The 22158-nt window shown below is 40.2% G+C and overlaps 1 protein-coding gene across 13 annotated transcripts in view; it reads right to left on the reverse strand.

Moving 5' to 3' along the window:
* The window catches only part of ATG7 (autophagy related 7), a 350405-nt gene that overhangs the window by 151003 nt on the left and 177244 nt on the right, over positions 1-22158 (reverse strand). For 10 of the 13 annotated variants that reach the window (XM_070574735.1, XM_070574734.1, XM_070574736.1 and 7 more), the window contains exon 17: positions 16005-16085. The exons of the other annotated variants lie outside the window; for them this stretch is intronic. In XM_070574735.1, coding sequence (XP_070430836.1) covers positions 16005-16085 — 81 coding nt within the window. The remainder of the gene's footprint in view (positions 1-16004; positions 16086-22158) is intronic. 13 annotated transcript variants of the gene reach the window in all.

Here is a 22158-nt window from a genome sequence, read left to right on the forward strand (position 1 = left end):
CAGTAATCAAAACAGCAGGTACTGGTACAAAAACAGGTGCACAGATCAATGGAACAGAATTGAAAGCCCAGAAATAAAACCACACATCTATGGACAGCTTATCTTTGACAAAGGAGCTGAGGGCATACAGTGGAGAAAAGAAAGTCTTTTCAACAAATGGTGCTGGGAAAACTGGAAAGCCACATGTAAAAGAATGAAAATTGACCATTCTTTTTCACCATTCACCAAAATAAACTCAAAATGGATTAAAGACCTAAAAGTGAGACCTGAAACCATAAGGCTTCTGGAAGAAAACGTAGGCAGTACACTCTTTGACATCAGTATTAAAAGGATCTTTTCGGACACCATGCCTTCTCAGAGAAGGGAAATAATAGAAAGAATAAACAAATGGGACTTCATCAGATTAAAGAGCTTCTTCAAGGCAAATGAAAACAGGATTGAAACAAAAAAACAACCCACTAACTGGGAAAAAATATTTGCAAGTCATATATCTGACAAAGGCTTAATATCCATAATATATAAAGAACTCTGGCAACTCAACCACAAAACATCAGACAACCCATTCAAAAAATGGGCTGGAGACATGAACAGACATTTCTCCAAAGAAGATATAATGATGGCCAATAGGCACATGAAAAGATGCTCATCATCACTGATCATCAGGGAAATGCAAATCAAAACTACACTAAGATATCACCTTACACCTGTTAGAATGACAAAAATATCTAAAACTAATAGCAACAAATGTTGGAGAGCTTGCAGAGAAAAAGGAACCCTCATACACTGCTGGTGGGAATGCAATCTGGTGCAGCCACTATGGAAAACAGTATGGAGAGTCCTCAAAAAACTAAAAATAGAACTACCATACGATCCAGCCATCCCACTACTGGGTATTTATCCAAAGAGCTTGAAGTCAGGAATCCCAAAAGTCCTGTGCATCCCAATGTTTATTGCAGCACTGTTTACAATAGCCAAGACGTGGAAGCAACCTAAGTGTCCAGCAACAGATGAATGGATAAAGAAGATGTGGTACATATATACAATGGAATACTACTCAGCTGCAAAACAGAACAAAATCATTCCATTTGCAATAACATGGATGGACCTTGAGAGAATTATGTTAAGTGAAATAAGCCAGCGAGAGAAAGATAATCTGTGTATGACTCCACTCATATGAGGAATTTAAAACTATGGACTAAGAACAGTTTAGTGGATACCAGGGGAAAGGTGGGGTGGGGGGTGGGCACAAAGGGTGAAGTGGTGCACCTACAACACGAATGACAAACATTAATGTACAATTGAAATTTCACAAGATTGTAACCTATCAATAACTCAATTAAAAAAAAAACTATTTGTAGAAACAATTTGAGGACTAGAATCATGATATCTTCCTCTAAGAAGATTTAATTGCTTTTATCTGACACCTATCGGCATTAGCTAAATGGAATCATTTTATGCTGAGTAAGCCTTAAGGTTTCTTGGCCACTGAGATAATACAAAACTGAGCTGCAGCTAATGTGAGAGTTGATTTACTTCTAGTTCACCCTTACTCCTAGGTGTATCTCTTCAGGGAGTCCTAACCTAAAGTGGGGAATGGTTTTACCAGGTTTTCCAGGCTGGACAGGACCTAGAATACAGTTTTCATTCCCCTAACCTTGAAAAGCCACCAAAGGTGAGCTTAGGCTCTCAACTTTTTTTCCCTGATCAGCAAATGGCCACAAGACAAAAGTGGCCCCAGCGCTAGCCTCACTCCTCTGTGTTTACATTCTTTCCTAAATCTAAACTCCGTAATTTCCCACAATTTATTAGTTTGTTGATATTTAAGAAGATTTTTAAAAAGTAATCTATCTAGTTTCTTTAGGTGACTTCAGTAAGAGAGCTGGTTTGAATCGCACGGTTTACCACCAGCTAAAGTAGAACTCCCCCAGCATGCTGTTATGTACATTACCCTTGGCGCATGGTCTCACCTGGCCAGCACCCGCCTCAAGGTAAAAAAGTTCCATGGTATTCTTTGAAGAATCATAGTGCAGAGGAACTACAAAGGACGAGAGTTCACGTTATAGTTCCTCTAATTTATTCACTCTATGACCCTGGACAAAGGTTTCTCTATAAAATGTATGGAGACAATACTTCCATAAATATCAGAAGATGAGAGAAAGGAATGCAAAAGAGCTTGACGAAGCCTACAAAACTAACAAAAGTTATAATTCTCTTTCCTCCTTTCTCGGTCCCAAGGGTGGAGCCTTCATCCATGGCTCTGGCTGATTCATGTCGGCAGGCTAGAGTTCAACTGACAACTCAGGTCACTCATCACTGGCTGGCAACATTATGGAAGATACAATATTCCAGGGTCAAAAACAGAGATACCTACTGTTATATTAGCTAGAATTTATTTTTAAATACTTCAGTGTACATAGTGTGCAGACACACGTTTCCTACCAGGGGTAGCTGGTTAGTATTTGAGGTACCCTAATCAAGAATGCCTACTCCAGGTGTGGTTGGTTGACATCTGAAAGACTAATTAGAAGTCTAAGCTCCAGAGTCAGGCTATTCCAAGTATATCAACTATAGCTATCTAAATCTACACTAGAGAGTTCCCAAATGAGCATAAAGGAGGGTAGAAATAATTTTTCTGATTAAAATAATAGTGTTCAATATTGATGGGTCGGCTGGAACTATTGTCTAGGGACATCCAATGTTGTAAATACATGTGGGTTATAAGAATCTGGCAAACCAGGCAGCCTAACGGGTTTTGTTTTGTTTTGTTTTTTAAGTTGGGCCACATGGAGATTATCACGTGAACTCTTCTTATCCAAAGGCTGTCCACACAGATGATGGCTTTGATTGAGTGACTGCAGGATTGTGAGAAATGTATATTAATACATTCAATCCTTATGAAGGAAGCTTTGATTTTTTTTTTTTTTAAAGATTGTCAGCTGGGCTAACAACTGTTGCCAATCTTTTTTTTTTTTTCCTGCGTTATCTCCCCAAACCCCCCCTGTACATAGTTGTATATCTTAGTTGCAGGTCCTTCTAGTTGTGGGATGTGGGACGCTGCCTTAACGTGGCCTGATGAGCGGTGCCATGTCCGCGCCCAGGATCCGAACCCTGGGCCGCTGCAGTGGAGCACGCGAACTTAACCACTCGGCCACGGAGCAGGCCCCAGCCTAATGCTCCTTGCAGTGGCACTCTGGACATAGGGCTCTGGTCTTGGGTCTGGACTCAACAGAGGATTCCATCACCTGATCCAAATAAAGGCTAGATATGTCCTATAACAAGAATATGTCTGCATCTGTCTCCATGGAACATTTGATGTCAGATACATATCAAAAGGACCAGGGTTGAGGCTTTTCCCAGTCTTTAAGAACAGGCTAAATGACTAACTTTTGTGCCTGCTTGCTAATAAATGTTCAAATGTGTGGCAAAATTTGGTCTGAAGTTGCCTTTATTGTTACAGACCGCATGGTAGCATGATAACCTCTAATCACTGGAAGTTACAGATTTCTACCAAAAAGATTTGCACTATTAGGAGCAGTGAAACCGCCTCAGTTCAGTTTGCAACAGTTGTGGCGCATCAGATTTCCCAAATGAAGCCTGTTGGGACATAACCTCAAAGCAGGAATATCATGCTGATCAAGCTGATGTATAAACTTGCCATCCTGCAACCTCCAAGAGAAAGGCTGTTTCTCTTCAGTGGGAAAACCACAGGAAGCTATAGAGACAGCCTTGGGGTGTGGGTTTTGCAGGGCCTGGGAGCCTGCCAAAAATACCATCATTCTGTTTCTTGGCCCCTAGAATGCAAGGATACTCAATCTTTTTTTTTTTTTTCTTCCCAACGATTTTCCCCCAAACCACCTGGACTCTGTATTCTACTCAAAATGATGTCATTTAAACAATATCTGTAATCAAAGGAATAGATGGGAGGCAACTATCCCATCTACTTCCTCAAGTGAATGTAAAACAGAAGCATTTGCATTTTCAAAACAGTACTGTCTTGGATTCTTAGCAGCTGCATGTCCCTACCCTCCAAATGTTTCAAAAAATATTTAAGCTGAAAATTAACAGAAATAGGAAAGTGAACTAGGTCATAAACAGTTTTCTTGAGGAAAAACTTTGAAATTCTCACCCCCAACCCTGCATCTGACTGGAGGGCACCTAAAGTTGCTCCAGTCCACGTGATTTTCCTGATGAAACAGTTGGAAAGCACGACCATAAGAAATATATTCCTCTGGGTATCAGGATTCCCCTTTAAAAGGACAAGTTCCCAGGGCTGGCCCCATGGCCGAGTAGTTAAATTTGCGCGCTCCGCTGCAGGCGGCCCAGTGTTTCGTTGGTTCGAATCCTGGGCGTGGACATGGCACTGCTCATCAAACCACGCTGAGGCGGCGTCCCACATGCCACAACTAGAAGGACCCACAACGAAGAATATACAACTATGTACCAGGGGGCTTTGGGGAGAAAAAGGAAAAGAAAAAAATCTTAAAAGCAAAAAAAAAAAAAAGGACACGTTCCCCAAGGACAGTTAACTGGTTCACCAAGGAGCTTAACCAGACTTCAAAACTGCTAAAAATTTAAAGTGGAACCTTTTTTTTCTCCCCAAAAGAGTATATTGGAATTCTGTGAGTGTGAGTTAATCCTACCACATCATCGTCTGACAGGCATTTGATACAGTAGGTGAGTGAACTGGGAGTTGGAAATCCTGGGCTTTCACGTAATGTCTCTGAGCCTAATGATCTCTCCACCTGATGAACTGGGAAGCCCGCATGCTAGCCACTTCACAGGAAACTTGAAAGGGATCCCGGGAAGACATCCATAAAATGATGCCAAAGGAAGACAGAAGTGCCGCAGCACTTGAAAAGATTAAGCCAAGGCAGCTGATCATCCCTCTCGTGTTGCACTGGGCTCTAACCCGTTTATAGCCACAGCAAGAAAAAGCAAGATGGTTGAGGCTAAAGAAAGGCTTCTGAGAAGCAGTATGGGACAGGGACAAGAACAACTACACTGACAGGCAGCAGGCCTGGTGCTGTCACAAGAACTGCCCTCCTGGGTCTCTTATGTCCCTGACTAACAGCACAGAAAAATTCAGAATTCAGAAGGAAGACAGCCAAGAAGTCTTTCCCAAGGTTTATGTCAGCTCATCTCAAGTCGTGGGCCTGACACTGGAAACAGATAGCTGTACAAATACTCAGGAAATAAAAGGATTCATTCCCTCCCCTAATACACAATCCTGGCAATATTAAACGTCAGCGGCATTTTATTTAATAATTAAACCCCTAGATTAACAGCCTACTTGAAAAGAAAAGGGAAAAGGAAAGAAAAAGACAAAGAATCTAATAACCTGCACATTAATATTTTCTCACCTCTTGAGGCCATGCCCTTTTTAAAAGAATTGCTCGTCCTTTTTTGTTCCCCTCCCTTTCTGTCAACTTCTAAAGATAGAAAGGTTTTTACGGCTGTAAATTACAAAGTGCATTTATGAAAGGAAATGGAAATGGCAACTGATCTCTGCTCGTACAAAGGAGCAATGGAAAACTGTTACAGAGTGTCAACTACATGACACTTGGTATACAAGCTATCATGTAACCTTCATGGCCACTAAAAAGTCATTTTAACTATTTTCCATCTGAGGAAACTGAAGCTCAGAAAGTTTGAGATACTTGTCAAAGGTCACAAAGTTAGTAGGTGGCCTTGTCCTTAAAGCCAGTGCTCATTTCTACCGCATGAACCATATCAGAATGTCCCCTTTTCTTTCAGCCAGCTCATAGTCAAAAGGTTAGCAGACCTGGAGTTCCCTTGACTTGGTGCTCTCTCTCATTCGGACCCAAAAGCCGTTTGAAGCCCCTGCAGTTCTTTTTTAAATTTTTCAATTTTTTCTTGTAAATTGTTTGTTCCCTTTATTCACAACACAGAGCTTCAAGTTACTTTTGGCCTTTTCCAAAAAATCAAACCCACCCTCAAAGGTCAAGAATTTACCACTGCTGAGGCTATTAAGAGGAAAATATTGTGAGATCTGAAGCAATTTCCCAGGAAGAACTAGTCCACTGTTTTGAGCTGGCACAGCAGAACTGAGACAGGCACACTGCCTCCTCAGGGAACATTCTGGAAGGGCCCATTGCTTGGGACTGGCAGTCATTTGCAGAGAGTGTGATGGGGTGATGTGGGTCTCATTTTTCAGGTATTAAATGCCTACTGGAATATTCTCAATAATAGGAAGCAGTGAGTGATTAGGCAAAGGACAGCAGATGTTGTGAAATAAAACTCTTATTCCTCTACTAGATCCAAGTGACATGTATGTGTTTTTGTTTTCCTACTTATGCAGGTTATTCTACTAGGAAGTCACTTTGCACTCAGTTATTGTTTTAAATCTGCTTGCATTATGACTGAAGTCCTTCAAGTCAAACTGAACTAACAGAAAATCTGGATACGGGCAGTGGAGCAATCTTATGGATGGTTTTTAGTCAGGCTTTCTTCCTTAAGAAAGAGCATCACGGAGCTCATGTGCCACGTTTGGGATAGTGAGAGGTTTTTTGTTTTTTTTTTTGAGGAAGATTAGCCCTGAGCTAACTTTTTGCTGAGGAAGACTGGCCCTGAGCTAACATCCGTGCCCATCTTCCTCTACTTTATATGTGGGACGCCTACCACAGCATGGCGTGCCAAGCAGTGCCATGTCCGCACCCGGGAACTGAACCAGCGAAGCCCGGGCTGCGGAAGCGGAATGAGCACACTTAAGTGCTGCGTCACGGGGCCGGCCCTGGGATAGTGAGAGGTTTTAATGCAGCAATGAGTAATTGCCACTTGCTTCAGTCCCCACTTTTGTTATCATTTCCCTCTGGGGTCTTTCATGAAGAGTTGACATAAAGGTAAGACAAAGGTGAAGTACAACTGAGAACTGAGAGAAACACAAATTTTCTCTCCTGCCTTTACAAACAACACAAAAATATACTTTTGCATGAATTTCAATTCCAAACTGGAGTGCCAATAAAGGTCTTAAAAATATCCAAATGCTTCAGCAAATCCAGAGTCAACTGCCAAGACCCCTAAGCTGTCTAGAGTTCTGATTACGGGTAAGTTCTGACTACAGGCCTTGGGACTATTCAAATGCCCTTCAAAGCAGTCGTTGTGGGAGACTGGGCAGTTACCCCAGGGATGCTGCTACTAGTCCTCAAGACACTGCTGCATACACACTGATACGGTGTCAAGATGGCTCCTCTCTTTTGCAAAACTTGTTCTGTCTGTTCACTACTGACTCTTCATCTTTGGCACACTTGCAGCCATTTTAGGATCACAAAGGAAATAGTTTCCCAATTTTAGTCTGATGGCTAGAAATTCAAGATGTCTAACTTTAGTGTGTGCTTTAACCAGACCCTAGATATTCTAGAAAGGAGAAACACATAGTTTTTTCTTCCTTGTCAAGAAAAAACTAAGAAAATTTTTATGATGAAAGAATTACTTAAAACTAGGGAATGTCAGACACTATAGAATTTATCACCATCGTCACATAAAATGTTACATAAACAAGTTATAAGGACAATAATTTCGGGAATAGGATGTTCTCAAACAGTTCTTTCACATCCTCTATGGCAAAAAAGGCTATAGCGATAAGTACTTTTAGAAATACTTGGACAGGATATTGGAAGGCCCTTTAGAAAATTAAAAATTCTGCAGGAGAGCAAGCAAAACCGATCAAAGAGCTCATTGCCAAAATGTGTCCTTTCATAAATGTTAAGTCATCTCTGATGAATCCCAAAGGCTCCTTGCTTTAATATACTCTGGAAACGATCTTCCAACATAACAACAAATCATCAAAAGCATCAACTAAAGCAAATGAGATAGTAGAAGCTGGAAAGAAGCTAAATAAATATTGAGAACACTGAAATGTACCATTTGATAATAGCTACCACCCATGGCTTAATGATTGATCATACCTCCGCACTAGCAGGCGAAGGGCGTTCTGTGACCAAGTCTTAGCTGTCTAACAGACCGTGAGTTCCTGGAGGGCACAGGCTAGCTTCCTTTTTTTTCCTGTTGTGTTGTTCATTTATTCAGCTACCAAATCACTGATTAATTTTTCTTATCATTCAAAATACATTTAATCAGTGACTATCATTTTTTTTTAAAGATTTTACTTTTCCTTTTTCTCCCCAAAGCCCCCCAGTACATAGTTGTGTATTTTTAGTTATGGGTCCTTCTAGTTGTGGCATGTGGGATGCCACCTCAGCATGGCTTGATGAGCGGTGCCGTGTCTGCACCCAGGATTCGAACCAGTGAAACCCTGGGCTGCCCAAGCAGAGTGCGTGAACTTAACCACTCGGCCCTGGGGGTCAGCCCCAGTGACTACCATTTGATAGGAACTATTTACCCCTTCTAAGCTAGGAATATTTCTTGTGTAAAGATGTTTAAATAAGTTGATATACTTGAATTATACAATCATGCAATATAACTTTATTATCTTGTTCAGAAGGATATCATCAGAAACTTCGGAGGCTCTCTTATTTACCTTTGTATCATCCAAAAATATATCATGAAATAGGAGCTCCAATGTTTGCTGAACTGAACTGCTATGACAATGGTCATTAAAATAAATGCATGTAAAATATATATTTGGGTGTTTTAAGTATTCAGTTTAAATAGTTATACACATTGTATACAACCTGTGTATGTACAAGCATGTACATTCATAAAAGGTTTCCCAGTTCAAGCAGATGGCTTCCTTATTTCAAAAAACCAGCAGCTACTACCATGTTTCTCCCTCCCTCCCTGCCAAGGGTATTAAGGGTGAAGGGAGGAGGGAAGAAGATGAATGCATTATATAAATAAGAAGGAAAGAAGGAACATGAACAGATGATGTTTGGGGCTCTTTGCCCATCAGGAGTCAAACCAATGCACCACCAGAGTAGGGAGAACAAACTCAGAACTCTGAGCAGCTTCAGTGTCTTCCCCCGGCCCCCAGCTGGACGCAGCTGGGCCTAAAGAAACGAAATAGCTGATAAAGAGACTACACAATCTCAGAGTCATAAAACAAAATCCAGTGGTAGATCCACCCATGCATCTCCCTTTACTACAGTTGAGGAAAATGGGTCCCAAAAGAGAGATGGCTACCTCCCAAAGCCATACAGAGAGTTCAGGTGGGGCTGGCTTCAACCCCCATCCCCCAGTGTCTCATCCAGGAGAGTTTAGGAATGGTACCAAAGAAAAACTCATGGAGCAAGAGTGCTTTACAAGGATTCACAGGCATGTTTCAAGGACTTCATGAAGCCACTGAAACTCTGCAAAACAGTGTGTGGATTTTTTCATTTCAGTTGCATTTTTTCAGGGGAGCAGTTTATGGCTTTCATCAGGCCAAACAAGGTCTGTGACACAAAAAATTTAAGAACCACTATGTCAAGGGTTGGGCTTGGAGGGAAGGCTAAAAGTGAATGAGATTAATTCCAAATTAAAAGAAACCCAGATCTTCAATAACCTGACGACTATCCTTGGGCCAGGCAACCAGTGGAATCATCTAAGGAGAACACAGTCCTAAACTTTCTGGTCTAGATGTAAGGAAAAAAATGTCTTTAGGCAGGCTAGGCATGTCTATGTGACTTCAGGTGACAGGGAAAGGAGTAAGCAGCATAAGCTTTAACTAACTGATTAGGTGGTCTCAGACCATGACAGGTCAGAAGCAAGGAAAAAGGCTGAGTTCTCTGGAATCTCGGGAAAGGTTCTGGCAGTAGTTGTCATGAACCACAATGGAAGATTCTGCAGCCTCTCAAAGTCAGGGCAGCCTCCATTTCCAATCAGGTCTTTCATTGTACCTGCTTACGAACAGTGAGCCCAGAAAGGGTTCCACACACGCCAGGAGACCTAATGTCATCACAGAGGTCTGTGTTTTCTTCTTATTTCTGATGTCAACATCAGTCCCAGGAGTGGGCAAAGGCCTTGGTACTTGGTCACAAGGAACTGAATACACGTCAGACATTGCAATTTCCCTGGGAAACAGAAAATATTTTCCCCACTCTATGGATGAGGAAATTGAAGCAAAGGGAGAAATGTCCAAGGTCTTTCAAGGAGGTGAAGAGCCAAGAGCTTTGAGGTCAGGGCTTGCAGCGAAAGACTCCACACTGGCTCTGGCTGGATGTTCCGTCTCCTTTTGGGAACCAAGCAGGTCTGGAGACTGAGGAAACACTAGTTGCTAAGGACAAGATGTGGGACACAGACTATATCACACAATCATACATATGGAATCTATCACACACTAAAACAGACTTGAGGCCTCAATGGGTAAATGAGATAGGAAAAGGGAACCTGGGGTTACTCATCATTTTCCAAATCAAAGATTTATGTCCCTTTCGGAAAGGAGAAGGAAAACCTGGCTGCAGCCCAGTTTTGAGTAATATTTGCCACTGAGAAGCTGTATGCAAAAATTCCTGGCACAAGCTTTGGTGAGTTCTTCCGATTGGGTTCTGGCCAGTCCTTGTAAATGACTGAGATTTAAAACCCTATCAAATCAGAGGAGCAGGGAGTATCCTTGATGCAGCACCATAAATCTCTCTCGCTAAAGCTAATTTTAAATTTAAAATAGTAATGTTAAGAGAAAACTTATCTACATATACCTATAGATTTTTTTTTTAAGTCAAGAAGGATTGAGATCGACAGCAAACAGTGATCTGAGTGGTTAGAATATGGCTATCTTCTACATCCTTAAATATATTTTCTAATTTTACTTCAATTAAAATGCATTGCTTGTGGGATAAAGAATAAAATAAATTAAGTAAAGGAAATATAAAAGCTAGTAACTCTGAGTGTCAATAGAGAGTCAGAGGTTATCTCATCTAACTGACTCATTTAACAGAAGACGAAATGGAGGCGGACAGAGAGGGGAGCACCTTGATCATGGTCACTCAGCCAGCCAGCAAGGGATGTAGAGCCAGGACCCTGGAAATCCCCCGACTTCCTGGCCTCCGCACCACCCTGCTGCAGCTGCTGGATTCCTCAGGCTAGGAAACCCCCTATGCCTGGTGCTAGGTGAGGAAGAGTTTTATACGGAATTGTAAAACTCAAAACAGCAGCTTCAAGTGTTAGAAAAGTACAGCAGATTCCAGCTCAAAGAACAGCCGAAACTAAAATGGCACTCACAAAGACAAGATGACAATTTGCAAGGAATTAGGTGCCCTAGGCTCCCGGACAACTGCTTTACTGAACAACTTCGTAAATATGCCATGTCTTCTTGCCTCTGGCTATTATATATATAGGCTATTCCCTGGCCTAGAATGCCTTCCTCTTGTCCTCTCTCCCATGTTTCTAGAAAGTCCTACTTGTCCTTTAACATCAACTCAGAAGTCACTGTCTGCAAGACCCTCCCTGGTTTCCCCATTTACAAAATTGCTTGGTAGTAGGATACCGTAACAAAGGATATACCTTGACTGCAGAGCACATCACAATATAAGGGAGATCATTATCGGTTTATAGGTCTGTCTCAGCCTCTAGATAGTGTTCCTTAAAGGCAGGGGCTCTTTTAATCATCTTTGTATCTCTGGCACACAGCACGGATTCAAATGTCAGTTGAATAAGTGGAAGCCTGCTAAGAGTCATACAGTAAGACTTTAATCTTTCCTCCCAAATCTATGAGTTGCCTTTCTATCCTCTAACTGGTGCATCTGCAGAACTCTTAAGTGACAGGCTGCTTTGGGACAGAGGTTTTTTTTTTAAAGAAAGTTTAAATAGCTGAGTTAAATTTGGGTACTTCATGATTCTTTAGTAACAAAGAAATATGAGAGAAGGTAGGATTATATAATATCAAAAGATAAACGGACAGATTGGCTATGACAAAGGCTAAAGAAAGTATAATTTACCATATGATGATACCAGCTGACAGATATTCTTCCTACACTACCCTCTCCCTATCACTCCTCATGACTCACATACACAGACGCACACAAAAAGCTCCTAACAAGTCACTTTGGGAAGTTTAATCATAATCCATCCACAGAAGAGCCCATCTCATAGTAAACACCAGAACAAGCATATTATTAGGATTGCTAATCGCTCATTAAAATCTCAAGATCAGGTTTCTGGGCATATCTTGCTATATCTGTGCAGTAGGCAGGTCCCAGATGGTCTGAAAACCAAGTCTGGGGCCTGCTTCTTCATAACAGGCTGCTCCTCCAACATTGCAATGGTTGTGGGTGACAGAATTGTGCAATGAGAGCAAGACTACTCTGCATACAGCCTCCTCAGGCACAGCCCTGCTCCTGACTTTGCAGATCCGAGAGAAGTTTTGGTCAACTTCTGGGTCCCAGAAACAAGGCTATTGTTGCACAAAACACCGGAAGGTGCCAACTTTACTCCTAATAGGGAAAGAGGATGGTCACGATACTCAACAGACTGGCACCTTCCCCAACGTTGACTGGAAAGGGGTACAGGGGAACTTTCTGGGGTAATGGAAACGTTCTGTATCTTGATTGAAATGTAGGCTACGTGGGTGTATACATTTGTCAAAACTTATAGAATTGTTCTCTTAGGATTGATGCATTTCACTGTATGTAAATTTTACCTAGAAAAAAAGAATCATGCACAAATATCAAACTTTAGTTAGTAGGCTTACTTTCCGCAGTAGTGTGGGCTGGCAATTTTGAAACTGCTTTCTGTGTATTCTAGACTTGAGCAAGCGAGTAAAAATGTCCAGGATAATGGGAGCCAGGTTTCTCACTGTTGGGGAAAGCAGTTACAAATATGGAGGGGGGAAATTAACATCACCAAAGGGGATAAGATACACCATGTGCCTCCTAACAGGAGGATACAATATTACTTCTTTGGCATTCCTGCCAAAAATTCATAACCTGAATCGAATCATAAGGAAACATTACACAAATCCAAATCTAGGGAAATTCTACAAAATAGCCGGCAAAATATCAAAATGTTGAAGTTAAGTAAGACAAAGAAAGGCTAAGGAAGTTTTCCAGATTGAGGGAAGCCAAAGAGACATGACAACTCAATGCAATGCTTGATCCTGAATTGGATCCTGGTCTGAGAGAAGAAACCTATATATGGAACATTCCTGGTACAAACAACCACATTTGAAAAATAGACTATGGATTAGAAAATAGTATTGTTCTTAGGAAACAGACATTGAAGTATTCAGTTGTAAAGGACCACAACGTCTCCAACTTACTCTGTTTCAAGAAAAAGAGAAGGGCGAGGAGGAAGCAGGGAGGATGGTAGGGGAGAGTACACACACAAATGGGGCAAAACGCAAACAATTGGTGAATCTGGGTAAAGGGTATACAGGAGTTCCTTGTACTATTCTTGCAACTTTTCTGTAAGTTTAAAATTATATCAAAATAGAAAGTTACCAAAAAAAATACCCTAACTTCTTCAAAAATATTTAGGTGAAAGGCTAATAATAACCCACTAACTCAATGCATTATGAGAAATTCTTTCAAGAATACTGGTTTCAAAATTATACTTTTCCCTCTGGTAGCAACTCCAGAAAACTCTAGTTGGCTCTAAATTTGTTTTTAGTACTCAAAAACAACTCATATAACTTCAAATAAGGGTTTTTGAAATTCCAGTGGCAGAAACAGTCACTTTGGGAAGTCCTGCGAGGCAATAAACAGAAACTGGAATGAAAGCGACTCCTCACCACCCCCCCTCCAGATTGTTCAATATTTTCTCTGTACAACGGAACAATGCACCTGGCTCTATGCCAGGCTAAAATCAAACAGGGTAAGAAATGATGGATGTGTAGAGGATTCGGCCTTCTCTGCCAAAGAAGCAGAGAACTGTATTCTTCACCACCTCAGGCCTTAGAGAAGGTCCATGCTTATATATATGTAAGCTGATGAACAAGAGCATTCTTACTCAGCAGAGTAAGAATTATCCACCTCCCCAGTCTTTCTGTCTGTATTTGTGGTTAAATCAAGACACAAGGATGGCCTTGGTCCTACGGAAAAAAAGCAAAAATACTGAAAACTACCAAAGGAAAAAATTACTTCATGAATGTCAAAGGAGAATTTTCTAAAAGTCATTTTTAGCCTCAAAGAATCTTTTTGAAACAATAACAACTATGATATGACTCAGTATAAAAAATATTACGCTAAGTATGCGTTAAGAAAAATTCACATACACAGAGACGAAAATGTAATTGGATTTGTCATTTCAAAGTTTTAATGTTGGGTTTGCAGATAATAGAGAATGACATTCTCCTAAGCGAATAAAGAAGTTAGCCAAGTAAGTAAATGCTGTGTTTCTACTGTAAGGAAATACGTGCACCAATGAAGCAACCTTTTCAGCACAAAAGAAATTTAATACCCAGACCACATGAAAAGTGATCGCTATGGGAATAGCACAGCTGTGAAAATCCAAGTCAGTTTGTATTAAATCGTCCAGCATGTTTATGTAAAGCAGGACTCTCAGAATGACCACCAAGAGGAAATAATTTTGCCAACAAAAAAGTGATACCTACATTTAATATAATGCTTACAACAAGTGTGAAAGAAAAATGCAAAGCTATTCTCTTTTAAAGAATGTAAGGGACCTCAGTTAGCTGGTATGCTTGAGATTCTTTTATAAACAGCATCTCAATGGCTAATTTAATTAGAACTAGAATAAGACAGAATGAGTGTTTGCATTTCACTTAGAGAACGCAGTTATCTTTATTTCACTGACTAGTCAATCTACATAAAGCACAGAAAAACTTCTGGCACCTGCGCCAAATGATTTCAATATGAAAATTAATACTGCCAAGCTATTTTGAGACCAATTAGCTCAGCCATTCAAAGAAAAAAAATGGGCTCCACTAAAGAGCAGATAATCCTAAAACTTGCATTTCTGAAGACAAAAGTGCACACAGTCCTTCTTGAGGCCCTGACTTGAGCAGATGTAAGACACCTTAAAGAAACTACAGAGAGAATGAGCTCATGGGTAACTACTGAAAAATGGTAAGCTTTCCATCTCAAAGTAGGCACTTGGGATGCATAATGATATAACAGGAGCTTAGTTTACTACTAAAGGAAAAAGAAAATTACTCTAAATTTTTGAGCACCTAAAATTAACCGAATTTATCAATATCATTTGCCAAATCTAAGTTACTTTTTAGAGAAACTGGTCAAAACTGTGCTTCTCCTAAGATGATCCAAGTTTTCAAAGAAAGCTTGTCAACTCAGAGTGGAGAGAATTTCCCTAGAATTCAATCCCTTCCATACTGCCAGATGTAGGTTACACAGCAAAGAAGTCCCAAATTATAGCTGAGAAGCCACAGTTTGGGATTAATGAACCTAACACTATTTTGCATAACACCCCAACATGAAAGTTTTATCAAGAATCCTGCGTTTTTAAAGCCCAGGTTAAATCACGGGGCAGTGAAAGGCTTAGAGAGGCATCCAATAGGAAATTAGCTGTAACACACAGTATACGTGTAAAAATAACTCAGACTGTCTCAAAGCCTATTAAAAAATGAGATGCCATCACTGTAGTTTTGAGATACATCAGCCGTTTCCCATTACAATGGAGGACATACCAGGTCTATTTTTAGAGCCTCTGGAAAGATCAAAGCTGAACTGAGCCCTTGTATTGGCTCCTCATCCAGGCCCATAATCTCTCTTTACGTTTTCTTTGACGTTATGTAGATCTCCAAAAGACACACCGCCAGGACTGCCTGGTATGCCCCGTTCTCTGAGTAACACTTAAAAATTGCTCTACGACGGTCCATCCGGAGGAGGAACCCTCTGGGGAAGAGCAAAGACCAGTAAAGTTCAAGTTCAAGCCAAAATTACTGTGATGCAAATACTGATACAGAGGAGCATCTCTAATTCAGTCTCTCTCTGTACACTATAAAGCAAATCTTCTCAGGCTGTTTTCTCTGTGAGAATGAATACAGACAAATGAAAACAGGAAAATCTTTTCTGATTTTTTAGACCCCAATCCCTGCCTACAAAAAAGCCCTTAGCTGGTCTTAAAGCCTCTTGCTGGGAAGGCTGACAGGCTCATTTTTTAAAAATAAGTTCCTCAAACACAGAATGACTTACTTTGGAAGAACAAGCTGTACATTTGTCAAATGCCAGGCTGACAGGAAGGACATTATCAAACCGTGACAGAAATCCTCGGATCTAAAAACAAACAAAACAAAACAAATAATTCACATCAAGCCTGGATGACCACACCTCTGAAATGCATGTGTAGTTTCCGACAATACGGTAGTCTTGACACAGACGACTGGCGAAAATGAAGATCAACATGGATATTTCCCCTTGTACTATAATCAGTGTGGAGAAGAACTATATTGGGTCCTTTTTTCCATCAGGACCCAGGGCCTACAAGCTTTTCCCATATTTGAGACCTGAAAACAAACTGATCCCAAAATACGAAAAGAAAGCTGTAAAATCTAAAGTATTGTTTTAATAAATATCTTCAAAAATATAATAGGTCAACAAGTTTATTATGACTCAACTCTCATATGTAAGTTATAGTGAATGTGGGATAAGTGTGCATTTCTCGGACATGATATTGGATGGGACTTCACAAGGTAAGAAGGCCTGAGGACTACAGAAGGCAGAGATGGTCCTAAATACATGTCCAGTTATTTGCTTGACTTGGAACAGATTGGGATAAAACAGAAAACATCACCAAATTTATGGGGAAACAGTGCCACCCTGAGCATAAACTTCTAGACTACAACTGATTTTCATTTACAGAGTTTCTGCTATAACCAGGTTTCACAAACTAGGATTTAAGTAATTTATTCAGAGCATTATACCTCTAGAACTACACTTACACTAAAAGAGGAGTTTTAAACTATTGTATATATCGTTAAAATATTATTACTAAAAATATGAATGATGAAATCTCAAGTCTCCACAGGACTTGACATTTATAATAAGCCAGACAACATGAATCTTCTCATGAGTTAATTTATTTATCTTACCAACTACCCCATTTTATGGTGACAAAACTCAGGCTCAGAAAGGTGAAGCAACTTGGCTCAGAAAAACCAAGTGACAGAGTGAAGATTTAAAAGCAGAACTTCTGACTTCAAACCTGGCCAGCCCTGGGCTCCCTCCCTCCCTCTTTCCCTTCCCCCTCCCCTCTTCCCTTTCTTCAAGATATCACAGCTTTTGTCTTCAATATTACATCTCAACACAAATTTTACAGTCTCACTTAAATAGGGCAAAAGAACCAACCCACCCACCCTTGCTGCCTTTAGCCACTCTACTAACACTCCCCCCAAAACAAAACTGACAAAACCTGATAGACTCTTGAAAGAAAAGGCTTCCTTCTGAGTTTGGATAACTCCATCCTTATATCCACACTGCAAGTAACAGCCTAATAGCATGTGCACACTTACTGCTGGAAAAATCTAACCTTGAAGGAAATGCCTCTAGCAATCTTTTAAATGTCCCTATCTATATGTTATGAGATTTCAAATTAATCCAAGATCAAAAGAATGTTTGGTAGAAATGATAAATTAGATAGTTGGGATAAGTTAGATGGCCTCATTGTGCACCTCTGAAAATGTGACAATCTTTTAGTTCCCTGTATCTCAGGAATGTGGTGACCACTCATAACACAGGACTTGAGGCACAGTCAGGGTCACAAATTGGCTACCCAGGACACCTACACAGGAGACAGGAAGGTGGCAGAAAAGACTTTAACGGCAGGTCACGAATGGGAATGTTGAGCTCCTGGTGAGATCTGGAAATTATAGGCCTGAAAGAATTTTCATAGTGAGCCTCCTCATACCTCAACTACTTTTATATTAAATTTACCTAGAAAAAATTTTGTCATATTTAGCATATTTTCCACTAAAAATGTTCATTGATACAGCCTGTATGTCAATGTCCCCATATACCCTCAATGAAAAGGTTTCTTCACTGTCTTTTCTCTCATACAGCTAATATCAAGCTCTCTTTATGTCGTACAAAGAACTATTGGTAATTATCTCTGCTAAAGTGTCTCATGACTGGAGGTGGGGAGGTAAAGCTGAAGGGAAGGAGGACAGAAAATGAAGTTAGGAGCAGAAAGGAAGAGAGAAAAAGGAGAAGGAAGGAAGAAAAGAGAGAAAATAAAAACAAAAAACCCAGGTGGTGAGCAACAGGAGAAGAAAATGAGCCGAAGTGAACAGATTGGCCGAGCAGGGACCCACATCCTATTGTTCAGCACCCCTGGACAGCTCTTTACCAGGAAATGTGATTCATTTTCCCAGGAAATGAAGTAGAATAACACCCGTGCGTGAGACTTGCAAATTCACCAAGTTGGTATCAGAAGGTCCAGACACAACCAAAGTAATTCCAGTTTTAGGTAATTTAAAAGAGGAAACCCTTCTTCTGAAACCAATTGCCACAGACTCCTCACGGGCATCTCCACAGGCGGGCTCTCCCTCTTCCATTTAACACAACACTCTGCCGTTGATTTATTTTTCTAATACACAGCTCTGAGGTGTGTCACTTTTTATCAACTTCCTAGAGCTGACCAAACAGAGCAGAGGATTCCTTATGCTGGCATTCACTGTCCTCCCTGATCTGGGCCCATCGTGCCTTTCCAATTATGTCTTGGGTTGAATCTTTTCACTGCAACTTCCCTTCCAAAGACTTTCCCACATTCCTGAGCTTGTCTCAGGCTGAATTCTGTGACTCTCGACTCTTCCTTTTGGAAACAGCTACATATCCAAATCTTCATCTTCTTTAAAAGCCACTTAGCTCAAACACATCCCTTTCATAAATCCTCAACCCACCTACCACTCAATTTAGTCATAATGTCTCCATTATCTGAAATTCTTCTTTTTGGTATTTATGACCAAAATACCTTGCGTAATAGTTATTTTTTAAAAAATAACAGTTTTATTGAAATATAATTCATGTATCATAAAATTCATCTTTTTAAAGTATACAATTCAGTGGCTTTTAGTACATTCATGAAGTTCTGCAACCATCACCAATATCTAATTTCAGGACATTTTCATCACCCCAAAAAGCAACCCAGAACCCATAAGCAATTATTCCCCATTCTCCACTTTATCTAGACCCTGGCAACAGTAATCTACTTTCCATTTCTACTTATTTGCTTTTTTTGCATATTTCCTATAAGTGGAATCATACAAGGCTGTCTTCCTTCACTTAGCATAATGTTTTCATCCTATTGTATAATGTATCTATACTTCATTCCTTTCTATTGCTAAATAATAGTCCATTATAGAGATATACCACATTTTGTTTATTCATCAGTGGATGGACATTTATTTTGGGTATACATGTAGAGCGGAATTAATGAGTCACATGGGAACTATATGTTTAACATTTTGGGGAACTGCCAAACTGTTTTCCAAAATGACCGCATCATCTTACATTCCCGCCAGCAAGGTATGAGGTTTGCAATTTCCCCACCTTCTTGTCAACACTTGCTATTGTCTCTCTCTTTTTTTTTTAAAGATTTTATTTGTCCTTTTTCTCCCCAAAGCCCCCTGGTACATAGTTGTGTATTTTTAGTTGCGGGTCCTTCTAGTTGTGGCATGTGGGATGTTGTCTCAGCGTGGCTTGCTGAGTGGTGCCATGTCCATGCCCAGGATCCGAACTGGCAAAACCCTGGGCCGCTGCAGTAGAGAGGGTGAACTTAACCACTCGGCCACTGGGCTGGCCCCTGTCTCTTTTTGATTATAACCATCCTAGTGAATATGAAGTAGTATCTCACTGTAGTTTTGATTTCCATTTCTCTAATGACTAATAATCTCAACCATTTTTCCATGTGCTTCAGTGACCATTCATACATCTCCTTTGGGACATGTCTATTTAGATTCTTTGCCAAATTTTAAACTGGGTTATTTTTCTTTTTATTGTTTAATTGTAAGAATTATTCTGGATACAAGTTTCTGATAAGATATAACTCGCAAATATTTCCTCCCATTCTGTGGGTTGTCTTTTCACTTTCTTGATGGTGTCCTTTGAAGCAAAAACTTTTATTTTCATGAAGTACTATTTACTAAATTTCTCTTTTGTTGCTTGGTCTTTGGGTGTGATACATAAGAAACCATTGTCTAACCCAAGGTCATGAAGAGTCATTATGTTTTCTCCTAGTTTTATCTCTTACATTTAGGTCTATGATCCATTTTGAGTTGATCTTTCTAAATAGTATGAGCTAAGGGCCCAAATTCATTCTTTCGCATGTGGAAATCCAGTTGCCCCCAAGTTTTGTTGAAAAGATTCTTCCCCCACTGAACTATCATCAAATGACCATAAAAGTGAGGGTTCGTTTCCAGAATCTCAATTCTATTCTGTTGATCTAAATGTCTATCCTTACAACAGTACTACACTATCTTGGTTACGGTAGCCTTATAGTAAGATTTGAAACTGGGAAGTGTGAGTCTTCGAATTTTGTTCTTTTTTCAACATTATTTTGGCTATTCTGGGTCCTTTGAATTTCCATATGAATTTTAGGATCAGCTTGTGTGCTATAATTATAGTCATGTGTTACTTGTTGATGGGGATACATTCTGAAATCTATGTCATTAGGTGATTTCGTAGATGTGTGAACATCAGAGTGTACTTACACAGACCTAGATGGTATAGTCTACACACCTAGGCTTTGTGATATGGCCTTTCGCTCCCAAGCTACAAATCTGTACAGCATGTTACTGTACTGAATACTACAGGCAACTGTAATACAATGGTATTTGTGTATCTAAACATAGAAAAGGTACAGTAAAAATACAGTATAAAAGATTAAGAAAACAACAACACAGTACACCTATAGAGGGCATTTACCATGAGTGGAGCTTGCAGTTCTGGAAGTTGCTCTGGGTGAGTCAGTGAGTGAGTGGTGAGTGAATGTGAGGGCCTAAGACGTTACTGTACATTACTGTAGACTTTATAAACATTGTACACTTAGGCTACACTAAATTTATAAAAAATATTTTTATTTCTTCAATAATAAATTAACCTTAGCTCACTGTAACGTTTTTACTTTATAAACTTTTAAATTTTTTTAACTTTTTGACTCTTTTGTAATAATGCTTAGCTTAAAACACAAATGTTGTACAAAAATATTTCTTGCTTTATATCCTTATTTTATAAGCTTTTTTCTATTTTAAAATTTATTTTACTTTAAAAAATTTTTTGCTGGGTTGGCCCAGTGGTGTAGTGGTTAAGTCCACACACTCCACTTTGGCAGCCCAGGGTTCACAGGTTCAGATCCCAGGAGCAGACCTATACATCGCTCATCAAGCCACACTGTGGTGGTGTCCCACATACAAAGTAGAGGAAGACTGGTACAGATGTTAGCTCAACAACAGTCTTCCTCAAGCAAAAAGAGGAAGATTGGCACCAGATGTTAGTTCAGGGCCAATCTTCCTCCCCACAAAAAAAATTTTTGTTAAAGACTAAGATACAAACACAGGGTCCTAGACCTACACAGGGTCAGGATTATCAATATCACTGTCTTCCACCTCCACATCTTGTTCCACTGAAAAGTCTTCACAGGCAATAACATGTATGAGCTGTCATCTCCTATGATAACAACACCTTCTTCCAGAATAACTTCTGAAGGACCTGCCTGAGGCTCTTGGGGAGGTGTTGCTCTTTTCAAAAATATGTCCATGGTGGTTTGCTTGGCTTCTTTTTTTCCATCACAGATTTGCTTGTAAGCAGACAATGCACCAAGAACATTCCTCTCTATTAGTGAAAAGTTTTTGCTGTTAGGGTCCATGTTTTCAAACTTTTTTCCTTTTTTTGAGGAAAATTAGCCCTGAGCTAACATCTGCCACCAATCCTCCTTTTATTATTTTTTTTTTTGGCTGAGGAAGATTGGCCCTGAGCCAACATCTGTGCCCATCTTCCTCTACTTTATATGTGGGAATGCCTGCCACAGCATGGCTTGACAAGCAGTGCATAGGTCCACACCTGGGATCCGAACTGGTGAACCCCAGGCCACTGAATCGGAATATGTGAACTTAACTGCTGTGCCACCAGGCTGGCCCCTCAAACTTTTTTTTTTTTGAGGAAGATTAGCCCTGAGCTAACATCTGCCACCAATCCTCTTTTTGCCGAGGAAGACTGGCCCTGAGCTAATATCAGTGCCCATCTTCCTCTACTTTATATGTGGGACGCCTACCACAGCATGGCTTGCCAAGTGGTTCCACGTCTGCACCTGGGATCCGAACCAGTAAACCCTGGGCCACTGAAGCGGAATGTGCGC

The sequence above is a fragment of the Equus przewalskii genome, chromosome 15 (genome assembly GCF_037783145.1).
Source record: "Equus przewalskii isolate Varuska chromosome 15, EquPr2, whole genome shotgun sequence".
Lineage (NCBI taxonomy): Eukaryota > Metazoa > Chordata > Mammalia > Perissodactyla > Equidae > Equus > Equus przewalskii.